At 36.1% G+C, this 21,125-nt stretch overlaps 1 protein-coding gene across 2 annotated transcripts; it reads left to right on the top strand.

Moving 5' to 3' along the window:
- Positions 1-1,449: 1,449 nt before the first annotated feature.
- On the top strand, positions 1,450-20,798 carry LOC106665185. Of its 2 annotated transcripts, XM_014391445.2 has the most exons (8): positions 1,450-1,558; positions 8,116-8,245; positions 8,970-9,104; positions 12,824-12,951; positions 15,522-15,665; positions 17,795-17,865; positions 19,763-20,153; positions 20,460-20,798. In XM_014391445.2, exons 1-8 carry the CDS (start codon positions 1,502-1,504, stop codon positions 20,472-20,474), a joined length of 1,071 nt encoding a protein of 356 aa, XP_014246931.1. In that variant the 5' UTR covers positions 1,450-1,501; the 3' UTR covers positions 20,475-20,798. The 2 variants fall into 2 exon arrangements, with proteins under 2 accessions (XP_014246931.1, XP_014246921.1); XM_014391435.2 differs by having other exon boundaries at positions 19,763-20,798.
- The last annotated feature ends 327 nt before the right edge of the window (positions 20,799-21,125 follow it).

Here is a 21,125-nt window from a genome sequence, read left to right as displayed (position 1 = left end):
TTTGTAACAACAAAGGAGCGTCTGCCAGTATACATAGCAGTTTAATGTAAAAAGGTACTATGGCATGTGTCATATCGCTTGTCAGTTGCTCCAGTGAGCACTGATAAAATCGTAAAAGGCAATTAAAGATCGCTTCATGTTGCATCACTATCCCATTGCTCAAGTGAGCCTTGAGGGCCAACAACTACTGATTTTTAAGAGCCCCCCTAAAATCAAGGGTGTAAACATTGAGTTTTTCTCATTTTGTCAGGATAGCCATCTTGTTTTTAATTTTTCTCCCTTCAGTTTTGTTTCTTCTCCTCTGGTTTTATTTCTTTGTATCTCAGGAGCCCTGGCACTCTCAAAAGCCACGTTTAGTACAAGAATGTGTAAGGATGGGAGATCGAGTAAGATTTCCATTGGTGTTGTTCCATAATATATAAGACAGATGTTTTTCTTGGTGTCACGGATGAATTTGAGACTGATCATTATCTATTTGCCTATTAATGATTTTTTATCTATCAGTAACTTCCAATTGAAAAATGTGAACCTGTAATTGTCATTTTTTTCTTTCTCTCTGACAGACCAAAATGATTAGTAACGACCAAATTGCTGTAGTCTAGTTTTACTTCTTTCAATTAATTATTCTTTTATGTTAAGGTCCTGGTTGAGATGAAAAAGTTAGTGCCGCAAGCAGAATTCGAACCCACGACCATCGGCTTTTTTTTTAAATATGTAGTATCATTGGTTTGAGTAGCCAGTTTTCCTTTCAATAATTAATTCTACTGAGAGAAAGATAGTTTATTTTTTCGTGGTTCCTTTCATAGAAAATAGATTTGGAGAAGGAAAAGCTTTCAATTGGTCTAGGATTTCTAAATAAAAATGGCCTAGGTTAATCTTAATATTAATCTATCTAAAAGCGAAGTCAAGAGCATTCAGAATGAAGTTAAAATTGGCCCTTCTCGTTCACTTCGGGGCTTTGGATGCATTAAAAAGATAAAGCGAGACTGAAAAGTTATGAATATTTCAACTTTGATTTTAAAACGGTTTCCGGTAATAAAAATAAAGAGACCAGTAATTTCAGAACTTTCGAAGGTACACCGGAGGCGGGCTTGAAATAAAATTTGAAACAGTCTACGAAGTGAAAGTTTTTCGAAAAAACGGAAATAGTCGAAGATAAGAAAGCATTATCAATACCTTTCTCTTCATCTTTGGCGAGATAAAAACCAAAATTTCTCCTGGGAGTAGAGATGGGCATTTTTTCTTTATGCATGAACTTTTTCATTTTTTATATTTAAAAATAGACAAAATTGGGGAAAAAATTTACCCCTGCGGGGAAATCAAATGCAAATAATAGGAATTTTAGGCATTTTCAATTGCTAAGGGAATTTCTTGGATGAGTCATCGTGACCATTCAGATATCAGATTGTTAAAAGGTGTGTGTATTATACCTTGTGGATGGTAGAGATAAGATTAGATAAAAGTGAGAAATGGATCGGTCAGTTAGCTTGATCCTTTAGCCATGGCCGGGCTTACAACGTTAAAGACTGTGGCGACCATATCAGCTATCTCGTCAACAGTAAGTTTACTAGATTTTTTGTTTACATGACATTGTTTGCCCATTTCCTAGACGATGAATGCCAAAATCCACCAAAATTCATCTACAAGCCGAAACGAAACATTATTGAATATAGCAACTTTTATTTAAAATTTAATATACGATATCTATAAAAAATTGAAAATTTAATTTAAGTTTGGTTTACGGGAGATTTTTATTTAGACTTTTTGAATAGGAACCGGCTTGATGAGAAATAATTGTGTCATGAGCAATTAAAACGACGCAGGATTAAGGCTGCCCATCGCTATCAATTAAAAATAAAGATAACGATAAATAATTTTTTTAAACAAAATTTTTAGCTAGTTGAACCTAATATTTTTCCAACCATCGATAAATTTATCTGTTCTGTTTTTAAGTCCCTGAACAGGAAATTGACAAAAAAATTTAATTTTGATTGTACCTTTATTGAAAATACATGACAACAGATCAAATTTGATTTCGTTTAAACCCGCAAAGAAAATCAATAATTTTGCCAAAACAAATCTAATACAAAAACACCTTCCTTGCTTGCTCATCCGGACTTTTTTTGAACCAACTCATAAAAGGTAAAATTGTTTATCAATTAATTCATCGATGATATTTTAAGGTTCCAAGAAAACAATTTTTTTAACTTTGTCCGTGAGTGTTCAGCTGTGTCGATGTGTCATAAATTGTTTGCAGATTGAAATGCAATAAAACGTTTCCTTAGGTTGTAAAACGATAAATATTTCATATTAACTTTACACAAGGCAGACGCATCTGTGTAGTTATAAATATCCAATTTCAAAAATAGTGAATGAATGAAAAAAAGTGCTTTATTTTAATAAACAAATAAGGATAATATTTGACAATATAATTATAATTGAATATTAAAAAAAGAAAGCACGCTAAGGCAATGGTTTCTTCTGGAGAAACGGGCAATAAGTTTTAAAAATGAATATTTTACAAATGAAAGATTTCTGTTTGGTAGAGCTTATTTTGAAAGTATTCAAGATTATGCGACGTTTGAAAGATCCTGTACCATTTTTAATTATTTTATTCCTTAACAATGCGTGGGAGAATAAAAATAAATTATTTCAACAAAAAGTTGGGAAAAATAGGAAATGCTGTGTTTCCTTAAGGTTTCAATTTTGGAACTGCTCAACGTTACTATTTCGTACAAAATTGAAACGTTTTCCAGGGATTTACATGTGAATGTGAAAAAAAATCCTTCTCAGTCAACCTGAGAAGAACTCAAACATAGCTCCGACATGCATATCCAACTGTTCATAGATGCGTTGAAATATTTTTGTAAGGTAGCATAATTGTCTCAGCAATGTTTCGTGTCTTTGAATGCGGGTTATTGGCGACAAAAGCTTGAATCTGGTCATCATCAATGTTGATGGACGACTAGAGGCGCTTTGGCCCTTCAAAATAAAAATGTCCGCCTTTTAACCAAGCGAACCACTTCGGAAGGTGCTTTCTACACCATTTTCCCTTTGTTTTCATTAGAAAACCACAAAAAATGACCAAAATGCGCTAATTTTTTCACCAATTTAAATTAACAAACACATAGTAAAAATTCGAGATTTGAACGAAACTGAAGAACAAAAGTACCTTGACTAATCACTTCTCGAAGTGCGTAAGAAAATAGAAAATAGATAAAATCGGATTATTGGAAAACGCTACGGGCTTATTTCACAAGGTAATACGTTATCCACAAATTGAAAACAATTCCACCTATCACCGATAATTATAACAAATCATAATAAAACTTTAGGAAAAAACACTATCACAAAATAATGAAGCAAAAAACTATAAACAATGGCCAATCAACCGGTCACTGGTATGCCAAAACACTACACAACATGGGCATATTCAATGATTAGATTTTCATATTATGCAATGAAGAGGAAGAAACAGCCACCCGTATCATCTTCGAATGCGAAGCAACCGCTCAATGGAGACATAACCTGAGATAACAAGAAAACCGAGAGACAGTCCTAGTACTTCTGAGGAGAAGGTTCGAGTTGTTTGCACTGAACTAAGGTCTTAGGAAAGTACTTTAGAAGCAAGTACTTAGCCAGAAGGCTGCAGTGATTGGGGAATATAAACCCCTACTTCTTAGTCTCCTTTCAGGGAGGTCCGAAGCTTCCTTGTGTATCACCTTAATGGATTAATCACTGGCATACAAAGAATTTGTACGACATCTATTGACTAGTCTCCTTTCATCATCATCAACAACAAATTTATTTAACAAACTCGGAATAAAAGCTGCACTGAGGATCAATAATTTTGTAAATGATATATTTTATTTAGTAGTACAGTGTGAGGAATTGAAGGGCAAGGTCTCCAGGCCAGCGTCGATTAAGGCAGTGGTGGGTTTCCGGGTGGGAATGTGCATAAAGAACTTAGCAGTAAGGCTAGGATGTTCAGGTAGTTCACAAAAGGAATGTTGAGGTAGTTGTGGTGGATAGTGAGGTTAGTGACGTAGTAAAGAGCTTTGACAATTAGTCTGAGTGCTTTGGATTGAAAGGATTGGGTGCGCTGGAAGTGGGATGGCTTGTCAGAACTACGAACGTTTCTTTAAACATACTACTATAGTACCAATTTACCGTAACTAACCTTATAGTCAATTGAGTTTTAAGGGTCAAGACATATTAGTTGTCCAAGTATTCAGTTAGGTTGTTGTTTCTTGTAGGGATTCCACGTCAATTTACCATCTAGGTATAGTCCTAAGCGTTTTATTTGAATGGAAATCGGTATCACTTTATTGCTGACGTACAGTGGAAACTGTTTTTCAAACGTACACTAAGTACATTTCTCTTGTCTCTCCACGTTTTTATCAGTCTGGGATAAGCTCGGAGTTCTTTTTGGAGGTATTTTGGATAGCATTCGAGTTAGAAGACAAAATTGATAGTGATGATGGTACATATTAGGATGTATAGATAGGTGAATAAGACGGCAGCTAATAAAATAGGTATTAATAAAAAGAAATAAAAACACAACCGCTAGACAAAATTATCTCACAACGTTCAGACTACTACGGTAAATTAAATTACGATACTTACTTAATGCTCCACAATAATGAAACTAACAAAGGAAAGAACCTAGCGAGCATGGCATACAATACAAAATGAACGAAACGGATGAAAACTTAACGTACTGGAGAACTTAGAAAATCGCACTAAAATATAGAAAACTTATAAATCTACAAACTCATCTTCAGACACACTACTTTCATGCATCTATCAAACAAAAACGCAAACGTTGAATGGACAACATTGAAACAAACACAACAAAAAAGCAAAAAAAGACACTAACGAAACATAAACGAAAATATAAAATAACCGACATCACTAAGGAATGCCTGTACCACGCCCCAATACATAGACAACGACATTCAGTAGCTCACTGAAGATGGCGTAAAGCTTTAGCGCGTTTGACCCATGCCGGGTGTACAAAATAATAATTTAATTAATAATAACTATTAATTAATAAAAAAATAATTAAACACTTGTTTATTGTTAAACATTAATAAAACTGTATTGTTTTATAAAATTGAATACGTTAGTAAAATAAATAAATATTTGACCTAAATTTGAAATATATATTTATTTTAGATTCTTACATTCTACTCTAATAATTTCACAAGTGTTTTTTGTTTATTTAAATTAATTAATTAATTTAGCTTTTCATTTAATTTTATTTAAAGATTAAATTTTGCCTCTCCCCATCCGAACCAAGAGGTAAAAAAAACGCTTTTGCGGTGTAGGATTCAAGTATCGATTATAAACTTAAAGGCTTCTTTATCCAATTATTACCTTATTCTGGAATTCCACCCTGACCGCTGCTTTAGAGTGAGGTGCGACAATGAGTAATCAAATGTCAGATCAATCAAAGCCGACGTCCCACAAGGGTGCATTCTCGGTCCCTTAGGATTTTACTGCTGTTTTCTTTACACCCCGACACCGCCTACCTGTACGGATGATACATTACTTTTGTATTCAAGACAAATCCCATCCAAGCAACCTCCAACAATCAGCCTTGAGGTTAACAAAGAAGGATGCAAAAAGGACAAGTATGAATGAGAAAAAATCCAATGTATATTTACATTGAAAAATCTTGCCCTACACTGTACTTCAACAAGGAACTACCGACTTTTACTTAAGTCAACTATACCTAGATAGCACTGTGATGTGGAATCCCCACACAAGATTTAAGTGGACTTAACTTTGGACAACTACGAAGACTTTTAGGACCGCAATCTCTGTTAACTATCATAACTAACATATAGAACTAACATCATAACTGAACAAGACATTCAACAATACGGGACTGTACTGTGGGTTCTGCCAAGCCATCCCACATCCAGCGAATCCTTCTACTACAAGTCCTCAGAAAAATCGTTAAAGCTTCTAATTAGTCACTAACCTTTCTATCCACAATGATCTTCCTTTTGTCAACGAACTAAGAGGTCCTGGTTCCCAAAAGTTTCACATTAACCACTCGATCCATCCTAACCTTACTGCTCAAGTCCTTTATGCTACGCGATTTCCATTCATGTCAAATACTTAGGACTAAAACTAAGACGCAAACGTACGTCGAATTACCACACAAGACTTAATAGACAACAGCTTAACAGAAGACTTGGAAACTACGAAGGAACTAACTAGGACCGAAATCCGTCTTCACACTAAACTGACGTTAAAAAGGATTTTACTGCGATTACTTTAGACATACAAAACGGAAGTGTAAGGTTCCGCAATTCCATCCAGCATCCAGCCCATCCAATCCTTCCAATCAAAAGTCCTCAGGCTTCAAGCTTACTACGACATTCATATAATCCACAACGGCCTCATATGTCAACGAACTGAACCATTCCCGGTTTTAAAAATTTCACAGCAAGATCCATTTATTTACACTTTCCGATACTCAAGATATCCTTGCACCTTAATGCTTCATAATGTGTGCCAAAGTTGTCCTAACGTGTCCTCCGGGTGCATTTTTAGCCATCATGTGAAAAAAATCCATGTACGCTCATATTTGTAATATTTATTTTGATATGTAAAAATATATTAATTCGAAAAAATATATTTACTATAAAAACATTTGGGACTATTGGGAAGGCTAAAGCATCTTAGTTTCTCAATGATTCGGCCTGGTGTCGATCCAACATGCAATTTCTACCTTATATTTAAGTCACTAAACGAGAAAAAAACATCTTGGAAGGACCCAAAACAAACCTTTTTGTAAATTCTAAACTGAATTTGTATTAATGAACCCACTGGGAAAAAAGAAATTACCTTGAAACTAGGTGTAAGTAGAAAAGAACGATTTAACAATGCAAGAAAGTCTCCTAATTGTAGCATGTTTATTCATTCATTCGCCTTTTTGAATTATCATTTTTGAAAACTAAACAAACTTAACAGTCCTATTATGATTTCACTTTCCTCAATCATGAAAAATCAAAATATGTACCGATGACTTTTTTAGAAATCCAAACGAATAACTGTAAATTCTATGTTTTACCCGAAAAAAATTTAATATTGATAAAAACTGATCGCATGTTTTATTACTTTACAATGTTTTCATTGTATCGTTTATAGCATAGGTTCAACTATTCCTTTAAATTCTTAAGCCTTTCAATAAATTTCTTAACTGATAACGCAATGATTAGTTTAACTTAACAATATAGGTGTACATTTAATAATCACATATTTTTAAAGTTTGTAAGCATACATAAAGACAATGAAGCAAACGTTCGCATTTTTTTTTGTTGTGTGTTAATTTTTAAAAAATTGTCTTTGATTGATGATTAATTGGAATTTATTCTACTGCATTCTAAGTAAAGTTACAAATATCCTTAAAAAATCGTTGAGGTCATTCAAAACGTTCTAGCCGACAGATAAATGTGACTAATTGACGTTATCTGATTTGAAGATAAACGTTTTATAGATTATTATTTTCGTAAACAGTTTCACCATTGGCGAACGACCTAAATCCTTTTAAAATTGTTTTAGAAACGTGTTTTAGACAAAACAAAATTATTCTCGTCGATGAACGAAAGTCGAGTTCGGAGCAGATAAACGCGATAAAATATCCATTTGACAATCGACAATCCCGTTGAAATCTGTCCCTCTGACCTCTGAACATGTTAGATTTATTGAAATGTCCGGTAGGTCTTTCGAAACGTAAGTAATAGTAAGCCTAATTGAAAATAACGACTGTAATAAGTTCTAGAACCGGTTTACGTACTTATTTTGAAAGGAGGCCTGGAAGAAAGTTCCATAACATTTGATTTAAATTATTGTATGTCATTTACTAAATTTTAGTAAATTAAGTATAAAAAACCCTTTTTGTCCTGTCGGGATCGTGTATTATTTAAAAATCCGTTCTTATAAAGTTTTATTCAGTCGAGGTTTGACGTTAAAGAATCATTTCTGTTTGTTTCGTTCCTGACATTTTTTGAATAAATTAACTTCCTGGCTGTTCAAATTTCATTATTATCTTATTTATTAATTTGTATTTGTTTGTTTCAAATTTATTAATTATTTTAGTGCCAAGGTCTTGCGTGGAGCGCTATCACTTTGCCGGCGATCCTCTGCTACGCGTGTATCCTCAAACCGGATCCAATCACGAAAACCACCCCGCTCACACTGATACACTACTTAGCAGCATACTTTCAAGGTGATTTCACGGTAATGTTTTCTAAACTGGATCCCGTAAGAGTGAGAGAGGTAGAGAGAAAGAGAGAGTGAGAGAGAGGAAAAAAGAGGGAAAGAGAGAGAGAGGTAAATGGGAGAGGGTAGATTGATACATGCGATAAGAAGTGGGATGTACGGATAGATAGGGAATGCAAATGGAGAAGAGAGAGAGTGAAAGTGGGAGAGAGAGAAAAAAAGAGATAGAGTGAGTCTGTGTGTGTGTGTGTGTGTGTGTGTGTGAGAGAGAGAGAGAGAGAGAGAGAGAGAGAGAGAGAGAGAGAGAGAAGTAAATGGGAGAGGGCAGATTAATACATGCAGTAGAGAGTGGGATGTAGGGATACATAGGAAATGGAGAAGAAAGAAAGAGAAAGAGGGGAGAGAGACAGAAAGGAAGAAAGAAAGAAAGAGAGAGAGAGAGAGAAAGAGAGAGAGGGGGGAGAGGGGGAGAGAGAGAGAAGGAGAGAGAGAGAGAGAGAGAGAGAGAGAGAGAGAGAGAGAATTTAGGGTCTAGAAAAAGTCCTTGAAGAAAACGTAAAGAGCAATTAAGAGGATGAAATACAAAGAAAAGAAAGTGAGAGAGAAAAAGAGAAAGAGCGAGAGAGAGAAAGAGAGAATAAAAAAAGAGAGAGCGAGAGCCATAAACATAAATATTTCTGTTTCATTCATTCATGATGACTTCTATGATCTTGTCGCCGTGTGGATTCCAGGCCCGTGCAATGCTGATTTGAATTTCTACAAAGAAGTACAAGAAGTGACCTCACCAGAAAATCTATTGGTTATTAATATATTCTTCTACATGTTCAACCTGCTTCTTGGAATTTGTGGAATAGTTGTTTTAGTAGGTGAGGTTTTTTTTATATAAATAAATACCTATAGACGTAGTAATTACAAACTCGGTAGAAATGTCTCACAATGGTTCACCACCTTTTTAATTATGATGCCATTCGGTTTGACATAGGTCGGTTGTTAACAGTTGAAACTACCACAGTGAGTTAATTTAAATTAATAATACAATGGTTACAAATTAACAATTAACTTTCGACTATTTTAATTTATATTCGTTGTTATGAAAACCGTTAATGCATAAAACATAATTACTGATTTATTGCCAGTCAACAAACGATCTTTTGATTCTCCTGAAAAAGACATTCTAAAAGGGCGAAAGCGGCAAACTGAAGAAATTTCAGTATTGACTAAGAACGTTTTAGTTAACAATTCTAAAGATTTATAAACAAACGAACAATGACTAGCAAGAAGAAAAAATAATGGACCAAGACATCTCGGTGAATGATATTTGATACAGGAAAAATTCTCTTAAGTGGAAGGTGCGTCGAGCCTCTCCCTGCTTGTACCCCTGACGCCATTTGACAACTATTGTGCTGTTTCCTGGTCAATTACGCCACTTTTTGAAAGGATGACATTAATTATGAGAAATTAAGATATTCTTTTACCTCGAAATCGATATAGTATCGACACCAAATTACAATCCGGTAAAAAATGAGTAATTTTGGTGAAAAACAATGGCTTCTATTTATTGTAGTAAAATCCATATAAATATTGGATAGGAGGCTAACTAAAAAGAACAATAGATACACCCAAAACACTAGCTCGTCCCAGCGTCCACCCTTAACCATCTATTTGTAGGAACCAAGAAATACACTTATATTCGTATCGCCTTTATTGCCACTATGTAAAATACAATAGTACGAGCACGAGGCGTAGTAGTAACAATTATATATCCATATTAGTTTTACCCGCTTTTACCTTTTATGAAAAAGCACTCATATCAAGCAAAGTAGGAATGAGCGGTACATATTCTTTATCAGATGGTTTTGTCGACCTGTACTGTGAGATGTACTGCCAAGGGCATTGCTTCCCGTATACTGGGTCGTCCTAAAAAGGACAATGAGGATCTTTAATGTCCGCACCTAGCCTATTCGGCCTTATCGGACGTTTTGATTCTCAAGCTGAGAGCTGACGCACCTCCGCATACGACAGAAGGGTCTGCCGCAGCATTGGTGTAGAGGCAGCGCGCACCCCCTAGGTAGAGAAGGCCACTCTACGTCCCAGAGTAGTGGAGCTTCCCCAGCGTAGAAACTACCGGATCCCCAGGCTTTCACAGACTCCCTCTCGGGTGCCGGCTACTCCCCAAGGGCAGACTCTCCTCCACATTGGAGTTTGAGGGGAAGAGTGTTCCAGGTTCTCCCCCTCGGGCGTAAGAAAGAAGGAACCCAGACAGCGACAAAAAACAAATAGGGGGGAATGAACGAGGACACGAGATACCCTTTCTTGGGTCCCGAGCCTTGTCCACACTGTACCAACCGTCGTCGATGAAGTTCCACATTAAGTGGGCTATAACTCCCAGTTGGGTGAGACGAGGTGGTCGTTTAAGCTATGTCTTGAGTGGGCGAATTCGAGACTGCGTGGCCTGGGATATTCGCTATTCGCTCATAGGTACTCATTCTCCGCCCTGGTGCTCTTTGATGGGCGAACTGCCAAGGGCAGTCAGTCAAAGGATGCTAGTGTCCATAGTACAACTCGGCCATACTGAAAATTCATTCACACGCTAATGACTGCACAGTCGTGGATCGCTGACTGACTCTACGTCGTCTGAGATGAGGTCATTCCGATGTCAGCACTAGAAATGGTTTTCCACGGTCCCTGTGTTCCGTTGATCTTTTCAGGTTTCCTGTCTTTTCCGATCCCGATATCGTTTCTAAATCTTAACCTTAACTTTGGACAGTGTTGGAAACTGCGCGCGTTTTATTGCAACCCGCTCTCCATCACAATCTTGCTAGGATCTTCTAATTATTCTGCGTCAGCAGGTCTTCACATTGTTGGGCAAACGATTCTGCCACTAACTCGTCAACTACCGTCAAGTAATTTTCTTCTCCTGCTGTACCGATTAACAGCTTCCAAGGGTGTCATGCCAGTAATCCGTTTAAAGCAATAATTAATTGCTATCTGCACCTTTCCGTACCACTTGTTTCAGTCATCTAGGCATAACTTTGTCAAGATAGCAGTGACTTCCCTTTCACCTGTAAAATCGCTCCTACTAGTAGTAGGAGAGGAGCTATTAAGAACAAAAAGAACAACAGATACAGACAAAACTAGCACGTCTCAGCGTCTTCTTGATTGATGGATTGGCTGTTGTTCCATCGTCTTATACTGCGATGAAGTTTCCAAATTTTTAATCCTGTATTTGGAATAAACTGAAAAAATATAAACAAGTGTGGTATCTCAATGTTACATAGAATAAATTGACACATACTTGAAAACCGGGCAAAAAAAAACTACTCATTGTCTAGTGCAGCAATCCATCAATTCTCGCAACTTAACGCACCCGGTGCACTTAAAAATTGAAGCATAAAAAGTGAAAAATATGAAATTTTACACAAAGAATAAGCAGAAGTGTACAGATAAATAAGTGAAATTATGCTTGGCAGATTAAATGTTTGATTGGTTCATCAAACATCAAGGTTTTTGTTTTTAAATTCTGGCTAACATATCATAAGTGTTGTAAGATTTCTCCGTGATTTATCCGTATGTTTGATCGATCATTTTGGTCGGGTTATCATTGGATTGGTCCGACAGAAGCGTTTCAGCGGTTTTACAACTTCAGTGTCGGGTCTTTGCGATTTGTATGAAGTCAAGTCTAAACATGATCAACAAAATGACACTACAAAAACCAATTCATAAAGCCATAACATGCTAACGTAGAGATAATTACATCGGACAGACAGGACAAAAAGAAAAGACAGATATAAAGAACACGCAAGATCATTTTCAACACACACACACACACACACACACACACACACACACACACACACACACACACACACACACACACACACACACACACACATACAAACATACAAACATGTAATAACATACACACTATATTATAACAGAAACTTGACTTCACAAACATTACTCTGACCCTACTAAGATGGCGAAGTGCTGAAACGCGTCTTCACTTACAAGAATGCTTTTCAGCACCTGAGTTCCACTGAAGATGCCAAAACGCGTTTTAGTAATCCAACAAACCCGCGAGTGAAGACGGACCCAAGGCCGGATCAGCACGAGTTCACCTACTCGAAGACTAATACCTATCATCAACTCAAACAGCGAGGTTACGAAAAAATGATCAGTATCAACTAAATTTCATTAAGAAATCATATCTTGACCCGATTTTCAATTATGTGTTAAGAAATAATTTAAAATATTTAAGACAGTGATTATTTGGAGAACAAAATTGGTTCGTAGCGTTTTTGTTGAAAAATTCTATGAAAAGATTCAGGGTTTTTTTAACAAATTTAATCACGATTTTGAACCATTTTGTTGAATTACCATTTAATTTAAAAAAAAAAAAATGGCGATGTTCAGACTACCAAGAAAGTATAACAGAATTATTGAAAAAGCGCTATTGACTTATTTTACAAGCCAATATTATAAAACTCATTTTAAATTTTCCTCACTGTGTACTCACTTAAATTTTCTGCTTACTATTCCGTTTATACTTCTAAATTTTAATTGTGTATACTATTATTTGTTTTAGCTATTTCAACAAACAGAAAAAACCTGATTATTGGATGGATTTCATTCTACGTAATAATTGGCTATTGTGTATGTGTAATTGATTTCGTCGCCAGCTCTTTTATCGCCTCAGATTATGATTATATATCCGTAAGTGCGCATAGACGTGTATTTTTTATAAATTTGGACGCCACGATGTGAATTGTGAGGTAAGAGTTTTAATTTTGGCAATAGCTGCGATTTAAATTATTTGACAAGCGTCTGACACGAGGATACATGCTGGTTACGCCCTGCTGTAACATTTCTAAAAGAGAGCATGATAATTCAAAGAAGCAAGGCAATTTCACATCTCTTTCACGGCTGCTAATCAAAACCTTAATCTTGCATACACAAAAAATGATAGAACGTTTTAAAACTATCGAGTTCTTTTTGTTTAATTCACTTTTCAATTGGCCAAAAGATCGGTGAAGTAAATTCCATAAGCAGGTGTAATAATTGAGAGAAACATAAGATGGATAAAACAGATATCAAACAGTAAAAAAAAACTTAGAAAATTAATGTATATTGTTATCAAATTTTAGATCTTTACTTAGTAGTATGGTGCGGCAACAGGTTCTCGTAAGTTACACAGATACAAGCCGGTGTCGCACAAGGAAGGATTTTTGGTCCCATCTTTTACATCTGACGAACATGTTCACGTAGCGACATAGACCGCAATTTAGTCGTCTAACTTGAATCCTATCTTAGTGCTACCTCTAACATCCAAGAACGCCTTGAGCTTATCCACCAAGATTGGTTCAAAAAATGGAGGACAAAACTGAGTGATGAAAAACGTACTCAGTTCACACTGAAGAAAGAATTTTGTCCTCTACTGTACATCAACAACAGACATATCGATTTCCATTCAAATCAAATACTTGGGACGACTGCGTGGAATTCCCGCAAAGATTTAAGAGTCGGTAACTTAACTGAAGACTTAGACAACTACGAACAAGTCTTAACCGTTAATACTAAACTATCCTTTTACAACACTTTACTGCAACCAGTTTGGACATAAGAAGTGGAAATGGCTTCTGGCAAGACTTCCATCATCCAATGCATACAATCCAGCAAAAGTCGTCAGTCAAAGATCTTTACTACATCACTAACCTCACTATCCACAACGACTTCAACATTCTTTTAGTCCCGATTTCACGCCACCTCTCGATCCATCCTAACCCTACTCCTTCAGCCATTTCTTCACATTATCATCCTGAGAACCTGCCACTTCACCTTGAAAGACGATGCCACGACCTCCTTGCTCATCTTCACACTGATTGCCAGTATTGGCTGGTTTCACATGGCATATGCCCTGGTGCAGCACGGGCTTTAGTGTTAGTGTTGTGACCGTGTGAAAAAACATGATCACATTTGTTTTTATTGGCTAATATGTATAGGGTACAAATTTACAAAAAAAAGTGTTAATTTAGAATTATTTAGAAACATTCTTAATTGAAATAATCTAAAAGTTATGTATTTTTCAACTTATTGAAATAATACAATTAATTAAGTTCGAATCCCACCTGTGGCATAGATTTTTCTTTTCAAAAATACTTTGGGATAAACTGAATATATATAAAATAAAAATAAAATGAGTAATAATAATTTAATAGCGGTATACTTAAATCCTTTCTGCTCAGCATTTGTTACTTTGCGTGTATACGCCGTGATGATAGGTTGATAGGTCGTGGGTTCGAATCCCTCTCGTGCCATTAGCTTTTTTTCATCTCAACTAAAAAACCTTAATTAATTGTAATGTTTAATTGGTCAAGCGGGCCACGAAATTAGTGAATTTAATGAATTAACTGAAGTACACTTCACTAAAGCTCTCCGTCGCCATTTCAATTGTCGTCGAGAATCCAAACCGATTACACGAAATTTGAAAAATGGCAAAAGGAGGGAAAACTCATAAGGTGGGGTTGAGATGGGGAGTTGATGTCCGAGTGGATCGGGGTCACGATAGCTCAGGTGGTAGAGCAGCGGCGTATCAAGCCGAAGGTCGTGGGTTCGAATCCCTCTCGTACCATTAGCTTTTTTTCATCTCAACTAAAAAACCTTAATTAATTGTAATGTTTAATTGGTCAAGCGGACCACGAAATTAGTGAATTTATTGAAATAATATAATACACTTTTACGGCCATTCACAAAAGTACAGCAAGCATTAATAACGGCTAATAAAATGCAGAGGATTGACTGCACTAATTCATTTAATGAAAAACAGCCCTTTTTGCGTCACAAATAATCCAGACTTTCCTATAATTGATCTACCACTGGTTGTATACACCCAAAGTAACAAATGCTGGGCAGAAAGGATTTAAGTATACCGCTATTAAATTATTATTACTCATTTTATTTTTATTTTATATATATTCAGTTTATCCCAAAGTATTTTTGAAAAGAAAAATCTATGCCACAGGTGGGATTCGAACCAACTGTTTGTATGACCGGTGATCGAAGTCACGGTAGCTCAATAAGTTGAGCATCAGAGTATTTATCCGAAGATAATTGGTTCAAATCCCACCTGTGACACAAATTATTCGTTTTGAGCAAACCTCAAGTTTAGCTTATAAGCATAAAATTTTCCTTATCTAAAAATTTTTTATATAACTATGTATTAATATGTATATTTTTGTTAAAATAAATTAAAAGGAATAAAAATTATGAGAAAAATTATGTTTTAGACTTCCCCCTCGGTGAGGAATCGCGGAATGGCCGGATTGACCCTGTTGTCGGTGTTCTTTTTCACCTGCAGAGGAATATTCCTTTGGGTTGCCAATTTGTTTTTCTATCTTTACATTACCGCGTGTATTTGTAAAATATCTTGTGTAAGTATATAAAAACAATTCTTAATTACCTTACTTTATAACTATTTACTAAGGCCATAATATCTAGTGTGCTTAATAAATGTTTCCACTGTTTTGAATATGATTTTAATAGGTTGATCAGAAAGTAATGATGATTTTGTAAAATTAAAATATTTTCTGTTTAAATTTTCAAAACCGAACGTGAAGAAAAATTTATTGTAATACGGTGGCAATATTGATGGGCAGTTTCAGAGATTATCTAATGGCAAGTTTCAGAAAAAATGGAATTTTTCTGTGACAGTCAAAAACTTATGATTCAATTGAAGGTACTCGAGAGATGGAAGAGATGATGTACACGTCTCGTTCATAAAAAAAAATTAATGCGAACTTTGTCATATTAGCCGTCTCGATTCACAAGGAAGGCACATTAGTCAAAATTCAGAAATATAAAAAGGTGCCATTTATCTTTGAAACACCCACCTTTGAAAGATACATATCTTTAAGGATAGCCAAAAGAATTTTCAACTATAGATCCTTGAGAATGTCCAATTGAATCAGGGAATCAAGGAAAATCGGTCTGTATCGGTGAATCGAAATGGATTCGTTTTCCATGACAAGGCAAGATGTCTTTCCCTGGTGATTCTCCAAAAACGGACTTGAAAAGGACAGGAGACCCTTCGTATTATTAAATTTATTAGTGCCCTACTCTCCATAATCATTCCATTGAAAATGCACGAAGCGAAAGGTTCTACACAGTACTTTGCTTTGTTGCCAAAGGCAAGAAATCGTTTCAATTAATGGCTAGTGAACTAAAAAAGTAATAGTGAACAAATGAAATTCACATTCAATGTTTTGTTACAGCATTTTTCATATTGTTGTCGTCCTTGCTGTTTTTATGTCTATATATGTTAATTTATTCACTAGTTGTATGTTGAGACCTATGTGTGTGCATGTTTAGTGATCGTGTCTATGTTTTTATTCATTGTAGTTACTTGCGTTATTATTCATTTACATTTATATTTATTTATCATTTATTCGATAGTATTACTGATACTCCCTCTCGTCACTCTCTTTTAACCCATAATTTCTTCCAATATATACCAGCTTCGGTGCCCTATTTGGTTTTTGTATCATTTTAATAGAGATAAAAGGTTTTATGAGTGCTTGTATTATTAGTGTGCATGGTGAGAGTTAATGGTGAAATATGGCGTTACCATCCCCCTCCTCTAAATATGTTTAGGGTCGATGACGGAATATTTATAAATGTATCCTATCTAATTTTGATTAGCTTAGTAATATTTTGTGTAGGTCTGTGAAGGCATCGAGTATTCCACCGATTAGTCAGAATGAGTGCAATGTACATAGGTGTGAATGTATTTATTTGTGCGACTGTATCACAAGTTAGTTAGTTTCAGACTAGGTTATAGATCGCATGCGTTGGGGCTGAAATGGCCTAGCTGTTGAAAGCCCCCATTGGAGCCTAACCCCGTTGGTTTGGAAGCGACGATCTTCTGGGCATTTATCTTAAGGTAGATACTAGTGACCCAGTATCTACTTAGTACTTAAAGGTACTTTAGGTATAGTCCATAGGGATAAAAGAGGTGTCCACAAAACCTCGGCCTCGACCTTAAAGTTCCCCTACTTTTATCAGAGCTCACTAGTCTGCTTTGATCAAGTTCCACAGTTTAGTGGTTCTTTTGTGTAGATTACTTGCTGGTTTGTTCCCCTGGCCTGTAGAGACAGACAGTATAAATTTCTGCTTTTTTCTCTTCTTGGTAAAATATGCACAATGTTACCTCAGTGCTTCTATGGAAATCTTATCATTCCCATCTTCGTACAAAGTAGAATCAGCGTTAACTGATCATTTCTGGTATTAAGTGAGTAATCGCGTTAGCCGAGTGGTTAGTGCCAGTTTCATGGCTGGTAGATTGGGTTCGATTCCTAACATTGCTTCTGAAATTTTCTGTGAGTTCTCAACCCCTCCAAAAAAAAAAAAAAATCAATTATCTCATTATAGCTCATCTTTGAAAAATGAACGTCATCAATGAACGAATATCAATGTGTTTTGTACATTACTGTCTGATCAAGCGAGTTTTTTGTAGTAAGGACCACGTTAAATAACTTTATTAACTTTGACTTATTTTTAATAGGGGAAAAATAGTTCTGCTCGGCCAGAGACAGATGTTGCGGATAATGCGGACACTTCCATCCAGTTCGACAGGTATCCAATTATTAATATTTCTGCGTACGGCCCGTCGATACGCCTTGGGGCGGTATAAAAATTCGAAACCCGTCAGTAGATTTGTTTATACATTCGTGAAAGAACGTAAATCGAATCTCACTTTCACGCCGATAAGCCTGACCCGAGGGCTCGTTTTAATTTCATTCTTGAACAGAATTCAACAGAATTACTGTATTTCTTCCGTCGTTTTACCCACGTGGGAAAGTATAAAGAAAGTCAAGTAGCATTGAAAAGACTTTTTGCGTTATAGTTTCTAATTAGTTCATTTTTCACTCTTTCATTATAACTTTGTGTAGAAATTACTGAAGAATACGTTTCTTATTCATTCTTGCAAGTTTTTAAAATTTTACACTGACAGCGAAAAAATTCCACCCACTTGTAATATAACTTGATTTGTATATATTTTACATATTAATTAAAGTTTCACGTTTTTTAAGGTATAATAAATAGTCTTTGTCTAAAAACGTAAAATATGTAAATTACTAAGTAAAATGAAACAAAAACCGGACAGATAAAATTTTTTAAAATTTTGTTTTAGATTTTTAATTAACGTAACATCGACGTATTTCTCCTCTTGCCTTAATTACATCTTGAAGACGCCTCGGCATACTTTCTATCAGTCTGGAAATGTCTCTTTGCTGGAGGTTAGCCCATTCTTCACGAAGAGTCCCTTCAATCCATTGTTCAAATATTCGAGGGGTTCAAGTTTGGAGAAGCAAAGCTGGCCAGGCTAAGACCCCAGGTGCTATGCTGTTGAAGGTACGCTTGTACTATGCGAGGGACATGTGGACGGGCATTATCGTGCATTAGAACAGGATTGTCGCTGATTTCATCGAGGATAAGCATGATTTTCCAAAATTTCATCCAAATGGCGAGTGGCCGTCCAAGAACAACAACCGACTCTGAGCGACTCTCCATTAAAATTCCCGCCCACACCATCACTGAACTACGTGAAAAGGTTGGCTCTGGGAAAAATTGCAAGCTTTGTCCCTTTCATTTCGTCTTCTCCACACTCTTTCACGTCCATCGTAGATCAAATCCATCATAGGGATCGTAGAGCAAACTCATCTGTAAAAAGTACAGCAGACCAATCGTCTGCCAAAGTGTTGTCGAGCAAATGCAAGCCGTGCAACTCTATGTTCTGGTGAATTCTGGTCTTCTTAAGGGGCGAAAAGCAATCAGTCCATGCTGATTTAATCTTCTTCGAACAGTGCGTTCAGAAATTTTGACACCTCGAACTTCCTGAAGCTGATAGATCGCTTGAACAACGGTAAGGTTCCGGTCGCGAAATTCTCAAAGTCAAAAACGCCATCTTGTGGTTCTGATACTCTAGGGCGTCCAAAACCGGGCCATCTATGATAGGACCCAGTTTCTCGAAAACATCCAACGGCGTCTCGCAGTGTTTCGTAGGGACTCCGATGGTAAAAGTCACACACCTGATGGAACATCCATCATCAATAAGTGCCACACCACGAGCAACATCCTCAGCAGTTGAAAAAATCCTTTACCTTAGGGTTTTGGATTAAGGATTAAGTGAATTTACCTCTAATTGATATTCCCAATTTAAAACATAGCATAAGCGAATATTTATTGGTAAAAACAATGAGACATATTAAAGACAGAATTTCCTTTTTTTTTGTTGAGAAAATCAACTGGGTGGGATTTTTGCCTGTCAGTCTATATACACTCAATTTTTCCATTTTTGTTTTAAATTAAAGACGGAATTTTCTTTTTTTTGAGAGAGAATCAAAAAAATCAACTGGGTGGGATTTTTGCCTATATATACACAATTCTAGCGTCTATATACACACAATTTTTTTTTAATGAGCCGTGGTTTTATATGAGGTGTCGATTTAATATTTACCTTTGAATTCAGGAATGAAATGGAAAAGCCGATCGAATACATACAGAAGAACCGGGATGCGGCTAGGCAAGAGTACCCAGAGCACTGCGCTTATTCGAGATGGCCCAGGCTCCACCCTGGTAATCGGATTGTTCAGCGGAAAGAACAGCAGACTCTGCAAGAAGAACTAGCGCAGAGGGCCCGGCGATACGCACAGTACCAGCAGAATCAGATGCCGGCACAGCGTCAAAACGACCGGGACGACCCCTTTCCACCACCGGACATCAGCATCCGTCCAAAGACATCACCGTACCCTGAACGGATCCGCGGAGAACCGGAGCGAATCGGGCAAACCTCGACTGGAGCCGAAACGAGACCCGGTTCACTCCAGGAAGCGATACTCACTGTCAGACCCCTCCGGCACGTAAGACCTAACATTTCACATTTGTCTGAAAACTACCCATAACTATTTAAAAAATATATACATATATATTGCTCAAATTAATTTAATTTTTTTTATAACGCCTCTACTACCTCAACTGGCGTTTGTCTTGTAACTTAAATGCTTTTAGAATGTACTTTTAAACTGAGGGACTAACCGATTTTTCGCAATTTTCTTAATGTCTCACTTCTTTTGCACAAGTTGTCATGTCTTCCTTACACGACAAAAATTAATAAACAATTGAAAATAATAAACATAAAGATCATTTCATTGGAGTTTAAATTTAAGGAAATGGTCAAGTAGACGTCTCCAGCTCAGATGTACATGTGATAGGTCCAATTTAAGTGACGATCCTCGCACATATCAGAAAGCACATCTAAGCAAAGTAGGTTGCGACGTTTCCGCTTTAAAAACAACATCGAGACCAGATGAAGTTGGCCGAAACGGAAATATAACCCCTTTTGAATAAAACTGATTATTTTTTTATGTGCACCTTGTAAAAATAAAAAATAAAAACTACAATCTATTTTTTCTCTAAAATTTTGTAGTTCTATTGTTTCAAGGCTTTATCAAGTAGAGTTTTTAAATTAGTGTTCATTTGCTGTCAAATATAATGAGAGAAAAATCGCTGTTTTTTGTTTAATCACATTGTCCTATGAATCCCATCATCATCCCACCATCCCTAACCATCGGGGATATGGGTTGTCGTGCATGTATTTAAAGGTATTATACATCGGTTGATTTTTTCTTTTACATTTGATAATAAAATATTACGCAACATCGTGTTAGATTAGTTATAGTAAAATTTACAAAAACCAAAAGAAGCTTTGTGATTTGTTTTATTTTAGATCAAATAAAAAATAAATATTTTTGGGCTTGATAGGGGGGGGGGCATTTTTCTCTTTGATATCCAGTTTTCAATTTAAAAAATTCATTTCTCTTCCGGATTTTACT

This window comes from Cimex lectularius, unplaced genomic scaffold (assembly GCF_000648675.2).
Source record: "Cimex lectularius strain Harlan isolate CLEC.00 unplaced genomic scaffold, Clec_2.1 scaffold150, whole genome shotgun sequence".
NCBI lineage: Eukaryota > Metazoa > Arthropoda > Insecta > Hemiptera > Cimicidae > Cimex > Cimex lectularius.
The sequence above is the reverse complement of the archived record's forward strand: the minus strand, read 5'-3'. Positions and strand labels throughout refer to the sequence as shown.

What these genes read in the sequence shown, in the direction of transcription:
- LOC106665185 (XM_014391435.2), top strand. Translation starts at nt 1,502, where the DNA reads ATGGCCGGGCTTACAACGTTAAAGACTGTGGCGACCATATCAGCTATC. An exon ending in TATCAGCTATCTCGTCAACA is followed by an intron (nt 1,559 to 8,115) that starts GTAAGTTTACTA and finishes TAATTATTTTAG; the next exon opens with TGCCAAGGTCTTGCGTGGAG. An exon ending in TGGAATAGTTGTTTTAGTAG is followed by an intron (nt 9,105 to 12,823) that starts GTGAGGTTTTTT and finishes TATTTGTTTTAG; the next exon opens with CTATTTCAACAAACAGAAAA.